The sequence below is a fragment of the Sinocyclocheilus grahami genome, unplaced genomic scaffold, assembly GCF_001515645.1.
Source record: "Sinocyclocheilus grahami isolate Dianchi unplaced genomic scaffold, SAMN03320097.WGS_v1.1 scaffold747.1, whole genome shotgun sequence".
Classification (NCBI taxonomy): Eukaryota; Metazoa; Chordata; class Actinopteri; order Cypriniformes; family Cyprinidae; genus Sinocyclocheilus; species Sinocyclocheilus grahami.
In genome coordinates this window covers 1102470-1117495 of record NW_015505926.1, presented here as the reverse complement: position 1 = coordinate 1117495, position 15026 = coordinate 1102470, and the positions used below count along the sequence as shown (strand labels likewise).

The following is a 15026-nucleotide window of genomic DNA, read 5'->3' as shown; positions in this document are numbered from 1 at the left end:
ATGTTTTATCGAGTAAGACCCTAAATTGTTTTCTAAAATGCACTTTAAACTCCAGTTTATGTCGTTTTTAAAATGTTTTTATTAGTCAATCGACAAAGCCAATTTGTTTGGCTATCGTGGGCGTTAATTGACCGATTAATGCAAGCTCTAAAATATTCGATGGTTTTGCTAATTGATTAAATGAACATTTTCAGATTTTATTATCTCATTTTTAGTAATTATTGTGAAATGTTATTTGTTGTGTCTCATTTTGGCAGGATTATTTTATGTACATTTCAACATAACACCGTCAGGTATTGAAAAACCCATTTAATGCACTGAACTGCAAGATGTATGGCATTTTGCAAAGTGTCTTGTCAGGTTATGTATGACTCAACTATGCATTTGAATTCTATGCTTTTCTGCTGCCTGAGAGGAATAAGGTGAGGCTGTGTTAGTTTTGCTTCAAGTGACACACTGTCTGATCCGTAAGGTTTTATAATAGTTCATTCAAAAAATTGTCATTTACTCACCCTCATGTTGTTCTAAACCTGTATCAGTTGAACACAAAATATGTGGGTGTGACATAACTGCCACAGTAATTACACTTATATCAGTACTTTGAATCAAATACAGCAGTGCAAGCATTATTCTGATTTAAACTGATTAAAATAATTATGCATCTTTATGAGACTGTAGCTCCCTCTCTGAAATTTATCTCATCGTCTTGTCTAATTATTTATTAGGACATACAGTGTAACATGTAAATGGAAATGTGAGATTAATAATTCTGTAAGCCAGTGATTTGAAAATGTTTTAAATGGCATCTTTCAGTGATAGTCTTGGTCAAAAGCACGACTGTAATCAAAGCAATATCTGCTCGACTTTACCAGGCTCACTGGATCTGCGAAAAGGGTCTTTCTGTGGGACATTCGCGGATCAACAATCTGGGAAGCCCTGTCAAAGGTGAGTGCTTCTGAAGAGTCTGTTTATATCTGTTTGGCTGTAATCATTTGCCTGGGAGGGGATTCCAGGGAGGACTCTGGTCACTTGATCTTGTGGTTTGGAGTAGTTGAATTGGTCAGGGCCAAAAAGACCGCTGCTCCACAATTTCTTGTGATCGCTAGGCCAAAAAAAATGTTAATGACCCAAACTCGCTACAGACATTCATTTTTGTGTGGATAAACATTTTGTAAAGTAACATCTGTTTTTTATATTGGTCACCCCTATTACTACTTTCTATTTTCAGAGCATGTTTGAGGTTTTGGAAGTAACAATGTTCATTTTGTTCTTGGCTGAGTGATCAGCTAATTTCTGATTCATGATTATCTTTGTATAGTTTAGTGAAGCAGCTGCTGTGCGTTTTCACAAAATTAGCATCTTGTGAATGTGACTAGGGTTGTTTTTAACTGGTGAAATGAAATAGTTTCTGCATATATTTAATCTTAGTAAACATAGAATGCTCTTTGCAGAGACTCAACAAATTTCTTGGGATTACCCCAAGGCTTTTTGTGGCTCTCAGGAATGTCGCCCCAAGTAACTCTCATATCCTTGATTGCTGCTTTTTCTGTTTTTTAGGGGTTTACCTATCAAAATACTCAGATTTGTTACAAATGAATCCATTTGAAGTGGGTGCTGCTGGAGACATAATACTATTTAAAACCATGAAGGTAAGTTATTGACGGAGTCTAACATTTACACATCAATTCTGACTTTGAGGTAGTGCTTTGTATTTATAACACATAATGTCACAATGGTTTCAAAAACAGTAGTGACCTTTTGTCTTATTCTGCAGGGTAAAGTGAAGACAATATTTGACAACATGCCCAAAAACAATCTTGAGCCGACCCTTAAATATGACAGCCATGTTTTCAAAAATGCCAGCAAAGTGACCTCATTATTGTCCTATAGGGCCTTTGAGCACACTCAGGTAAGTGTTTCATTTATTTTTCAGTATTTTGTTTTGCATGCCTCGAAGTCGAGTAAGTGTCTCTTTTATGTTTATTTATTGAAGTTTCTTTGTATTTACTCTTCACTTATTTACTTTCACTGATTTCTTGTTTTGCTTTTTAGTTTTGAAGAACTCTGGAGTAGATGAGGACCTTCTTGTTCCATTAGAGCCTAAAGACCCAATCAGCCATCAGCTAGATAATTTTATACCCGCCCTGCATCATGGCCTCTTTAAGCTGCGTGCCAATCCACCCAAAGAGCTTGCGGTGGGACTGAAACAGCAGGTGCTGGACTACCTCAACCAGAAAGAGCAAGGTGTCATACGGCCTTTCCACATAGTAGAGTACCGGCACAGTTTGGATGACCGGACTAACCAACACCAGGCAGCTCGTCCTAAAAATATGGATGTGGCACTGAACTCTTACATATATGGTCCGGTACAGTTCCAGCTGCCTGTGGAAGTGCTGCAGCAGGGTCTGATGGACAGCCAACAGGGGACAGTGTCTCCCCCAGCAGGCGCAGAAGAGTACAGTCCTGTCTCAGACTGGGGAGGGTCAGATAGACAGGCACCGGGTAGCAGCACGATTGGGGTTTCTCAATCTAATGGCGGCGCTCAGAGGTCACAGGGAGAGTATGACAAAGAAAAGATGGAGAAATTGCTAAAGCTGATACAGTTACATAAGCGGACTTTGGGCAAGGAGGAGGGGAGCGGGTCTGAAAGAGAAGAGGACTGGGACCCTGCTGGCCTAAAGAGGAGGCTGGAGAGGGAAGGTCCTGGGGGTGTGAGCAAGTACCTTAGGACGGGTCTGCTGAATGGAGAGCCAGGAAGAGGTGAGTCTGCGCCCAACTAATGTAAAGGAATGTACAACATGATTCTGGAAACCCTGTATGTGACATTTGGAAAGGACTGGAAAAATTGTAAAAAATCTGAAAATATAGTCTCATTAGTCTGCTTTAAAATTTTATTTTGAATTAAATTCATATTTTTTATAAAAATGTTTTTTAATTTATTATATTATTTGAAAAAAATTTTTTATTTCATAACAAAGATGTCATGTTATGTCTTACTTTCAAATGTTTTTTTTATTTTTTACATTTTTCCAAAAGCTAGTCTAAATTTAAAAGCTAATTTAAAAAAAAAAAATTATGTAACAAGTGATTATGAACGAAAAATCATAATACAGCTTTAGAAAAAAAAAATTCTAGACCTGCATATGAATCTGCATATGTGACCCTGGACCACAAAACCAGTCATAAGAGTCAATTTTTCGAAATTGAGATTTATACATCATCTGAAAGCTGAATAAATAAGCTTTGTTTTGGTTTGTTAGGATAGGACAATATTTGGCTGAGATGCAACTATTTGAAAATCTGGAATCTGAGGGTGCAATTTTTTTTTACATTTTTAAAGTTAAAGTTGTCCAAATTAAGTTCTTAGCAATGCATTTTAGTAATCAAAAATTAAGTTGATATATTTACAGTAGGAAATTGACAAAATATCTTCATGGATCTTCATCTTTACTTAATGTCCTAATGATTTTTGGCATAAAAGAAAAATCAATAATTTTGACCCAAACAATGTATTTTTGGCTAATGCTACAAATATACCCCAGCGACTTGACTGGTTTTGTGGTCCAGGGTCACATAAGAATACTGATCTTTGATTTAGTGCTGTAAGTAAAGGTGAAATGCATAGGAAGTTCCTGTACATCACTAATATTCAGAAGCTAAGTTTTTATTTGTCCCTAATAAGAGAGTAGGTGCTGTATCTACTCGCACAATAGAGTGTGACTGCAGTTGCTCAGAGACATGAGATCCTTGTTGACATCTGTTTTCCCTTTCTCTTAGCGGTGATGGACAGCATGGGGCTGTGTGACACAGACCTGCGGGAGCGCATGACTCCGAGTCCTACCCTCCAGGACACACATGCCTTGCTTAAACTCTTCCTCAGCACACTCAACAGGATGGCCCAAAACTCTACCACTGCCAGCAGCCAGCCTGCGATGCTCCCCAAAAGCGCAGAGAGACACGACCCCAGTGACTCAGCCGCCCACTGTGATCTTGACCTGCGTGGCAGGCGTGCTGATGAGGAGCAGGTTAACCAGGATTACTTGGAGGTGTGGACTGTTCCTCATGATATATCTAATGCTACACTCAATCTTTGTTTTTGCTAACCTGTAGTATGTGTGTTTAGGAGCAGATGGCCTGCAGCAGGAGCAGTATGGATGTGTACAGTCCCTCGTCCAGTCTGGAGCAGCAGCCCTCCCGTCAAGCAGAAGCCTCACATCAGAGCCACCATCTCTGGAGAACGTCCACCAGAGGTCTGGCCTCATCTGCATGCTTGCAATGCAAACTTTTTTTTATTCTTCTTATTAACTTTAAATATAACGCAGACTTCTTATTAATATCCACTACTGTTCAAAAGTTTGGGCTGGTAAAATTTTTAATTTTATAATCGAATCAAAGTTATCATTATAGTTAATGTAATGTGCATTTAAAATTTTGATTTTAAATATGCATTCTTTCAAAGTCACGTCTTGCAAAACTCTCCAACACTTGTACAGTACTTGTACATGTATAATTGAAATAATAAATTGACCAAACTAATATACATATTCTGTTTTTAGCTTTAGAGGGTGTTGGTGAACCTTGCTCGAGTGGAGGGGAGAAGCTGGTACACTCTACACAGAAAGTAGTAGACACTATCCTCAACAGCGAGTTCCAGAACCTCTGCACGGGGATCCAGAAACTGATGGAGGACCAACATTTAATTTACAACCATCAGCCTCCTTTGCCGCGATGTGAGGATCAGGCTAAATGGTCAAGCTCGGCATTCTCACCTTTTGTATCCAAATATGTCTCATCAATGCCTGTGCAGAGCTACGTTAACACACTCTGTGAAAAGATGAACCATTTGATCCGAGCTCCCAGGGCATCCGTACAACCCGTGGCTGTTGTGTCACCACCTGCTGTTGCCCCAGTGCCCGCCCCCTTGCCACCTGCTCTGCCCACTTCTGCCATGCCAGCTCCTGCCCAACCCACACTACCCTCACCTCCTGCTCATCCTCACACTAAAACATCATCTCCAGTGCCTAAGTCTCAGGCTTTGTCGAGCAAGCCGCAAGCTACCCTTAAACCTCATCCTTCAGGCAAGAATCGCCTCGGCACTGTCAAAGAGGTCCACCTGTTTTCAGCAGAAAAATCAGCTGACCACAAGAGTACAGATGTTGTGGAAAATCCTATGTGCTCCCCATTAGCTGGAAGTGCCAGTCAACCTCCAGTTGCTTCAGTCCCAGAGATTCCCTCAGAGCCTACTCATGCAGGAACATCGAGCACTGTGGGAGGCAGAGTTATTGGGCAAATCAAGCCTGATGTTTTGTGCACACTGATGGAGATCATGCAGAAAAATGCAGTAAAGTTTTACATTCAAAGAGGAGATGAGGAGAGCGAACTCTGCACTGAAATCAAGGTCTGAAATTATAAGGTTTCAGAATATTCATTGTGGCCTGATACATTTGAGCAACCTTTGAAACACCTTATCTTTAACCTCGTTTGTTTGGTTTTACAGGAGTATTTACGCAGCCTTGGCAATATTGATTGCAACCCTCAGAATTACCTGGAGAGTAAAAGTCAGCAGAAGTTCATGATCATTATTCAGAATGAGGATATAGCCGCTCATGTACATAAGGTACTTAATAACTCACCACTTTAAACGTATGTTTTTTTAAACTAGTTAATTAGTTGTACGAAGCAAACTGAGAAGCATCTGTTTTAAGGCACTGTTCCCTCTATTCTCCATTTAGATTCCAGCACTGGTGTCTCTGAAGAAATTGCCCACAGTTTACTTTGCTGGAGTGGACAGCCTGGATGATGTGAAAAATCGCACATACAATGAGCTTTTCGTGTCTGGAGGACTCATTGTGTCAGATGAGCTCGTTCTCAACCCTGACAGTATAACACTAGGTGAGAGCTAAAGGTAGATTGTAGAGGGGTTTACAAAATCTTCAGGCACCAGCTTGTTGAAAAGATCTCCCTCTTCAAGTGTGAACGTGTATTGTTAAAGACTGCATGAAATAGAAATTCACTCTAGGTTCTAAATGCATCTTAATGATTTTATTGAGAATGATTCATCTATGCATGTATCTATCTATCTATCAATCTGTTAAATGGATAATTTTCAAACAAAACACAGCAGCTTGATCTTCCGATGAAATGGCAGACCTCTCTGGAGATATCTGCTTTAAACCACCCTTTTCTTGCAATTCAATTCTTGCATTCAGTACTGCCTTTATTCGATCAACTGATGTCCAGAACCAACTCCCACCCTACATTTTGTTCAAATGTATTTTTTTAAATTCAAATTGTTACAATATACAAGAAAAGATTGAGACTTTTGCACATTGACGTTTATGTATACAGAGAAGCTACAGGCATTTCTCAAGTTCCTGGAGGAACAGGGCTCACCTTGGAAGTGGAAGGTGCACTGTAAGACTCAGAAGAAGCTTAAAGAGCTCAGCAGGTTAGAGACAAATGGATTAATGTGTTTTGCCAATCCTGACAGACTCCTAGTCTCCAATATCTCACACATCCTCACTTTTACAGGTTAAATACTGAGGCCCTGAATCTGTTGAACCTGCTGACGACCTACCAGAAGAAACACCTGGTGGAGTTTCTGCCTTATCACGAGTGTGACACTCCATCTAGGCAGGCTCCTGATTTGGACTGTCTGGTCAAGCTACAAGCTCAGCACACACAGCTTCGACACCTCATTTTCCTCACAGGTACGTGGAACAGGTCTAGTTGAAGTTCTGGTGTATATGAATGTTGGTGTGTGGAGTTGTCTGTTAAGTTTAAGTTTCTTGGTGCTGTGTTCGTACACAGAAAAACACGATGAAACATTCTCCCAGTTCTCCGGTAGTGGAGTCATCATTGCTGGTATGAATGACATCATGAACAACTTCCAGAGTTTGATCACTGTCCCTGAAGAAGTAGCAGTTGCTGCCCTACCTGAACCAGGTAAAAACACAGTCCTTTACTTTTCCTGACAAAATTCTGAAAGAAATTATAGATTTAAATTTTGACACTATCTTCTCTTTGACTGCTCAGTGGAGCCTGATGCGGTTCGAGATGAGGAGGACATGTCTATAGACTCTGAAGATGACATGCCCATTATCACAGAGATGTCCATTCAGACTGAAAATGAACTTCAGGCACCTCAGCCCCCTCCACCCCAGACCGATGGATTTCGTCCTCCCCTCCCTGACCAACCCTGTGTGGACCCCATTAGCGATCCACTTGTACCACCAAACCCCTCCGCCTACCCTACCCAGAGCTCTTTCTCCACTGATTATGCAGCTCTGAAGTCCGCTATCGCTCAATATAAAGCTACCAGTCAGGAGAGCACATCTAGGCCTGATGTAGAGGACACCCTGGCCAGTTTCGGTGTGAACCCCCACCAGAGCTACCTGTGTCCCAGCTCGGCACAGTGGAGCCCTTACTCTGGTTCTCCTGCATACCATATGTCCTCGGCATATTCGTCTCCAGTTAGCGTGGCCTCCAGGGGATCAGAGTACAGCCAAACTGTTGCTCCTCCTGGGACCCAACCTCCAACAAACACCTCCACTATACCCAATGCTCAACCACTCACCGTTCCCCTTTCCCTCCCTCAGCCCCCAGTTAGCTCAGTGGAGGTGCCTTCTATTCCAGAATCAGCCACCTCTCTTCAGCCGCCTGGACAGTCCCTACCCATTCCTGACAGCATGGGAGTGCCTGGGGCGGCAGCGGCAAGCACTGCTAATCAGTTAGGACTTGCTGGCTCTCAAACTGCTAAGATAGGTGTAGAGTCTGCTTCCTCATCCTCTCTTCACACCACTTTTCCTTCCTACCCAGATACTACTCTTTTTCCTGCCCTTACTCCAATTCCCCCTGTTCCACCGCTTTTCGGCTGGGGTCCTACACCAGGAGCCCAGCAGGGTTACGCGGCTAGACGGAGTGGGGCAGGATTCGGTGCTCTACCTTCCACCCAAACTGAGGCCGCAAGGCCTGCTGATGGATCATGGTTGGGAGCCATTGAGAGTGAAACCGCTCGTGGACAAGAGGAAGAAGGTGCCCCTACTTCAGCGACTTCTAAAGTGGTCCAGCAGGAGGCCGGTGGAGAGAAAAGAGGTGCACTGGGTAGTTCAACCTCATGCGGCCAAGGCAGCAGAACTCCAGTGAACTCGTCCTCTGAAAGTCAGGGCGGCAGTCAAGCCCCTCCCACCAGGGGCGGCACTGCCAGCAGAGGCCTCTTACCCATCCCTGGAGCCGCAATGGGAGCCTTGTGCCGAGGCGGACACAACAATAGCATGTACAATCCCAGAGGGGGACATCCTGATATGATGCGTGGTGGTTTCAGGGGTCGAGGAGTACCGCCACATCCCATGAGATCTAGACCGGGTCGGGGTCACATGAGAGGGGGCCCATCCTGTAACTGGGGTTATCCCCCTGGGAGGGGAGGGGGTGGTCGGTCAGACTACTATTCGGACTACACCTATAACTAAATGCCATAGGGATGTCCTATAGACTACTGGCATTAGGAATGTACATATTTAACATTAAGAGCACATCAAATCAAAATATCATCATTTGAAAAATAAAAATAAAAATCTGGTTTTGTATGACTGAGATTGGTGACTCAGACATTGGCCAGATTTTCACAGTTTTCAGTAATGCTCTTCCTAAACAAAATGTTTGAAAAACCTTGTTCATACCACTATATTTATATTGCCAAGAAATGTAATTGCCTTTCAATGTTTAATTTTTGTCAGTACTTTTCGTTAGGATTTTCAACAAAAAAATGGTTTGTGAACAAGGAGCAAAATGCAGACAATATTTTTTTAAAGAGAAAAAGTGAGTCATTCTTAATTTTAGCTGTTTTTGTTTCTTTTTTCATTCTTGGTTGTACAGATGTTCTATTAAAACAAGGTTGTATCAAACATTGTGATATTGTGTTCAGTATTAACTTGCAGTTGAGAATGTGTGAACTCTTTGTAAATGTACAGTTATTTATGATGCTATATAAAAATGGTTACAGGTTTTCTTTTCCAATGAGGTTAATCAATGCCAAAGTTGTTTATATGTGTGCATTGGCAACATTCGACCTAATGGTTTTACAGCCGGCCAGCAGAGGGCATCATTTCCTAATTGATTCTGCTGGCCTGATGCTGATGCAGTTTTCTAAAGGGGGTTATATTTCTTGTCAAAACGGAACGAATTAATGTGTTTAACTATATAATGAAGATTATGCATCTTGATTTCAAAACTGACTCTGAATTTGCCCTTTGTACATGACATACATGAATAGAATATGGTTAGTTGAAGTTTTGTAGAAAATACCTCAGGGCATTTCACAAATGTTACTATTTACCAGATAAACGGCTATGTCTCTGAAAACAATGCGTAAGATTTTGTTCAAAACACTTTTTATGCTAATTCTATATTTCAACCCAAGTGAACGTCAGTTTTGATTGGGATGAGAGTTGTCTGCTGTTTGGTTCCCATAAGGGAATGGAATGGAAGGGAAGGGAAGGGAAGGGAAGGAGGGGGGGGGATTAAAAAATGGCTGAAATATTGCTGGAGTACCTAGTTTTGCCCCAAAGTGTAATCCACTAAATCTGACTTTCGGTTATCTCCTCTCTCATTTGATCTGAAGTTTTGTAGAAAATACCTCAGGGCATTTCACAAATGTTACTATTTACCAGATAAACGGCTATGTCTCTGAAAACAATGCGTAAGATTTTGTTCAAAACACTTTTTATGCTATTTCTATATTTCAACCCAAGTGAACGTCAGTTTTGATTGGGATGAGAGTTGTCTGCTGTTTGGTTCCCATAAGGGAATGGAATGGAAGGGAAGGAGGGGGGGGATTAAAGAATGGCTGAAATATTGCTGGAGTACCTAGTTTTGCCCCAAAGTGTAATCCACTAAATCTGACTTTCGGTTATCTCCTCTCTCATTTGATAGTCATCTCTCAAAATAACACTAGTATTACAAACACAGCACAAAGGCAAGGCTGTAACGAGGCAGTCAATGTTATATATATCTTGATGTTTACCACATCAAATATGAGTTTGCTGATGAGATCAGTCAGTCCGTTTGGCGAGTCTAAATAATTGATCAGTTTTTTAAATGCTGTTTTGATGTTTAAGGATGTACAGATTTGGATAAACTTAAAGAGGATGAGATCTAATGAGAAATTATTGTGTATGATCACATAGGTGTGATTTTTTTATTTATATTTTATAGAGAAGATCTGGTAACATTTCATTTGGCAGGACTGCACAACAGATGAACAGCCATGGGACACATGTCGACGTATTACGAATGTGAAAGTGGGTTGCCGCAGATAAATCTGATCGCATCTGGAAATGGGCTGCATGGATTAACTCTGTACCTTTGCCATGGTGCTCTTTCATTTTCATATTTAGCTTTTACTTTGAATACTGTGCATGGTGTGGGAGGGAAAATTCTGGCAGGGGTGTTAATCCTCTCCCATAGCACATCTCTGTAATGAAAGAGCAATTTGCTTAATGCAAAGTGCAGAGATGAATAATATCACACATAAACAGACCACTTTTTCTTCATTTATCATGTCTCTTCTTTGAGTTGTGGAGTTATTCGCTTTTCGCAACTGCTTGGTGTGAGCTAGCAGAACATTTATTTTTGCATACCGTCATGGTTCCACACCAAACTTTACCACCATGTTTTCTTGACAAAGGATTAGCTGTATCTAATGGTAATGACGCAACTGAAGAGATTAAACCTCTGTCGTCAATGGATCCAGAAGGCCTTCTGTTGTCCTCTTTAAATCAATGCCTGCTTATAGTATCAAATCAACAACACCTAGATGTTTTTGACTACCTTCAAAGGGCAGGGGTTTATATTTCTGAAAAATCTTGCAAGAAGAGCTTGTGGTCACCCTATATTACCAGCTGATAGATGTGCCCCATATACTAGAATCAAAGGCAGCTCTGATTCAACTTTTGTTCTGCTTAAATAAAACACTACATTAGAGACACCTTAAATGTTGCTGTTGTCATGACAATCACCGTCTTTTGTTGAGATTTACAGAGCAAACTTGTGCTTCTTTCAATCCTTCAAATTCAATACACATGCTCTTGGGTCTTAAAAAATTATAAATTCACTGCTCTGGATTTTCATCACATTACTAGCAGTGCAGTCCCACGCATTCAGCGTAAACAAATGGATCACTTCATACTGTGAGACAGGAGACAACCTCTAAATCTGAGGACCAAAATAATTTATTAGGGAATTATGACAGATTAATTTGTGATGCTTGTCCCTATGGTTCAAACAGGCTTAAGCAATTCTGTGGGATTTTGAAGTCACAAATTTGCTACTCAGAGGCATTTCTTTCTCTAATTATGGTGAAGTTTTCCGTGTACCATTCAACTGTAGGCGGTTCAACAACAAATGCAGCTTTTGGGTGGCCATTTTTCCCTGTCATGAGTGGCTCAAGGAACACTACGTGCCTGTCGGACTGAGACTTGCTCTTGAGTCGATCGGTTGAAGGAGCTGCAAAGATAGAGGCCAGAGTGCAGCGGTCTTCCCCAAAGTTTGAGATGGCCGGAGAGGGAGGAGCTTTGCAGCAACCACAACGACATGGGGTTAAATACAGATACATCAATATGAGGACAAGTGTCACCACACATCCCAGAAGAGTGGTGTAGCCTGTGTTGAACGGCGCCTCCATGTCGTGCTGGGCTACCACCGTTAAATTCACTTCTCGTGATTCATTGATCATCCTCGTATTATCCACTGCAGTGCACTGGTATACCCCCGAATCTATAGACTGGGCAGCTAGAATATCCAAGCTACCATCTTGATTGAGATGTAGAGATCCATTCTGGATCAGCTGAGAGATGTTTTCTTGATGAGGAATGATCCAGCTGTAAGACAGGTCTTCTCCGTTTAGTGTTCCAGTGCAGTCCAGTCTCACTTGTTCACCCTCGTAAACAACTTTATCAGCCTTCGGAGATATCAGGGATATCATCTTCCCAATGGTACAGTTCTCAAAGAAGTGCGAAGAGCGCAGAAAATTAATTGAGATTTGAGGCTCACCGTACATCAGACACTTGTAGTCATCCTTGTAGTCTTTCACACTTGGATATCCCTTCTGCTCCCAGTGCCAAAACATGCGGTACAAAGAGCAATCGCACTCCAGACTGTTGTTGTGCAGGAACAGGCCTTTTTGCACTGCAGCGGGCAACACCACAATGTCATCCATAGGCAAACGAAACAGGCGGTTAGAGGAGAGGTCCAGTGTAACCAGCTTGGGGTGGCTGTGCTTACGAATCGAGAAGAACGGGAAATCTGTGATCTGGTTGAGGCTGAAGTAAACCTTCCTGAGACTGCTGAGCCCCATTAGGGTGTTGCTCTCCACGCGGGTAAGACGATTGTTGTAGAGCAACAACACCTCCAAGGCTGGCAGGTCCTGGAAGTGATGCTTCCCCACCACCTGCAATTTGTTGGAAGAGAGGTCCAGGTATCGAAGACTGCTGATGTTATGGAAAGCTCCCGGGCTGAGCAAGGAGATGCGGTTATGGGACATATGCAAAGTGTGCAGCCTTGGGAGCCCGTAGAAGCTGCCAGCTGCCAGCCATGTTAGTTTGTTATGACTGAGGTCCAGGACAGAAGTTGTGAATGGAAGCGGGTTAGGGAATCTATCCAGACCCAAGGAGCCACAGTTCATTATGTCAGATATGCACAGGCAGCCTTGAGGACAAATAGCCCCCGAGAGCCGAACCAAGAGTGAGATCAAAACCACACAAGATGTAGAAGTCATTCTTTTGGTTGCACATAAAAAGGATTACACCAGGAACAGCGCCAGCACAGTTGATACAGGAAGCCTTCTGCTCTTAAATCCTAGAAAGGTCATTTTACATCTGTCATGTCTTCCAATATTTCACAGATGGCCATCTAATTTCCTGTGTACCATGCAGATGGGCAGTATCTGGGGCATAGAACGGACTAAGAATAAAACAGTATGCAGTTACTACATGTATTTAAAATTCATGTTTTACATTGGTTAACCTACTCTATTAGCACAACATACACAGGAAAGCCTACCAGAAATGTCACTCAGAACCTTCTTAGATCCGGTTCCTCTGTTCTTACTTTGCTGTAACAATCGATGGTTAGAAGTTGTTCAAACAGATTATCCCGCTGTGAAAGCATCCAGAAAGTCCAAAGCATTTTCCAGTAAGTTTAATATATGCCTAAAACGAAACTCGCACCTTTCCCGGTTCTCCTGAGGCTGAGCGCCCTTGTTGTTTGCAGAGTGTCCTTTCATTGAGTGATGAGCCCACAGAGCGCAGCACTAATCTCTTCCCACCCTTGCCTCTGCTTCCTATTCAAAGCACCGCCTCACGTCTCTCCCTCTCACGTTGTGATTATTCCCGATACGGCTCTCTCTTTCTATCTTTCTCTCACTCTCTCTTTCTCTCTCCAATTGTTATCCCCTCTGGATTTGTCTTTTTCCGTTTCAAATTTTACCTCCACACAGCACATCTCTTAACAGGATTTAGGATGCTGTGTGTTTGTCTTGTCTTACATTTCATGAAAATCATCAAAACATTTGGACTTGGATGAGAGAATTTTTTTGTATAGCATGAGGTACCAGTCAGCTTAGAGACCGCAGCTTTGACTCACCCTCATTTCCACTGCCAGGTGGTGTTTGGCAGCTGTTGTTGGTTGTCTTGGTCATGGTGGTCCTGAGGGAGCTGACTGCTGTCACACTAAATTGGTCTTGGTTTGTTTGTGCTTCTTCAGGTGCCTTTGGCACACTATCATCATCTAGTACATCTGAATGGTAGTATCGATATTTAATCTAAATGATTTTAATATCTGTAATTTTATAACAGGTTCCAAATTAATTTGATTAGATGAACATCTATCTATCTGTCCGTTCGTCCATCTAATGGATCGCTTAGCTGGAGACAAACCTTCTGATTGCTCTAATTTTTAATATAATTACCTAATGACATCCACCTTCAGTTCATTTGTCCAGGCTTTTTAGTAAAACTGGATGGGTACAAAATGAGCCCATGCAAGCATAATGTTTTAGAATATAATGGATCTTGGAAGTCATGGCAAGATAATCGGTCACAGCATCTGTGACATATCTAAAAGTGTGAAATGGAATTAGGATGTTTGTTTATAGAGTGTCATTCTGTTAGGGTGGCATCTCTTCAGAAACACTGACACATAGCATAGATAGCTGGCAGCAGTCACATTGACAAAAGCAGAGTACTCCCACACACAAGACCAAACCCACCGATATGTCTTACAGTATTCCAGAAAATGACTGGAGACAGTTTTGCACAGTAGATCTACTCCACACTCACAGGATGTGGGCTCATGAAATGCTGACTGTATGGGAAATTAACTGAAAGAGAGAAGCTGAATTCCGTTGCAGCCTTACATTTTCTGTGACGATAAACTATTTACTATACTCTGATTAATACTCAAATCGATACTTCACTGACCTTTCAAATCCAAGTCTTTGTGAAAAAAGTTAGCCAGTTTTAGAAGTAAACAATTCTAGTGTCAAATCTCAACCACATAAACAGAAACGTCCGTTTGAGTGAAAATCAACATTTGTTTAAACGCGCGCTTTAGCAGGACATATACGCGGAAGTGAGGTTTTCTTGTTGTTGTTGTTGTTTTGTTTTTTGGAGTGTACTGTTGAGGTCTTTTTGCAGTGCCTTACTGTGTTTTTTTTTCAAAACTATTTTGTTGGAAAAACATTACAAATGTTCATAAACGTATTTATATTATTTAATATATTAGAATTACGTAGATGTTGAAGTCAAATAGGTTATTCATATATACAACCAGTAGATGGAAGCACTTGCATATGTGATAAACTTACGTTTTGTTTTTTGGAGTGTACTGTTGAGGTCTTTTTGCAGTGCCTTACTGTGTTTTTTTTTTCAAAACTATTTTGTTGGAAAAACATTACAAATGTTCATAAACGTATTTATATTATTTAATATATTAGAATTACGTAGATGTTGAAGTCAAATAGGTTATTCATA

At 41.4% G+C, this 15026-nt stretch overlaps 2 protein-coding genes across 2 annotated transcripts; one reads left to right on the top strand and one right to left on the bottom strand.

Annotated features, from left to right (window-relative positions):
* Positions 1 to 392: 392 nt before the first annotated feature.
* LOC107560869 (uncharacterized) lies at positions 393 to 9003 on the top strand (the record flags this gene model as incomplete). Its single annotated transcript, XM_016245143.1, has 15 exons — positions 393 to 422; positions 873 to 945; positions 1558 to 1649; positions 1775 to 1909; positions 1958 to 1961; positions 2053 to 2760; positions 3778 to 4046; positions 4124 to 4250; positions 4563 to 5398; positions 5498 to 5617; positions 5733 to 5892; positions 6349 to 6448; positions 6532 to 6710; positions 6811 to 6945; positions 7036 to 9003. Coding segments are annotated over 15 exons (4401 nt in total), but the record flags the coding sequence as incomplete, so codon positions are not given.
* Positions 9004 to 11240: 2237 nt separating this feature from the next.
* On the bottom strand, positions 11241 to 13466 carry LOC107560886 (amphoterin-induced protein 3-like). The gene is made up of 2 exons (XM_016245165.1): positions 13057 to 13466; positions 11241 to 12957 (listed from the first exon to the last, which is right to left on the bottom strand). Exon 2 carries the CDS (start codon positions 12770 to 12772, stop codon positions 11324 to 11326), a length of 1449 nt encoding a protein of 482 aa, XP_016100651.1. The 5' UTR covers positions 12773 to 12957; positions 13057 to 13466; the 3' UTR covers positions 11241 to 11323.
* Positions 13467 to 15026: the final 1560 nt, after the last annotated feature.

Bases quoted from the DNA above. Each gene is read 5' to 3' on its own strand.
- LOC107560886 (XM_016245165.1), bottom strand. From the start codon at position 12,772: ATGACTTCTACATCTTGTGTGGTTTTGATCTCACTCTTGGTTCGGCTC.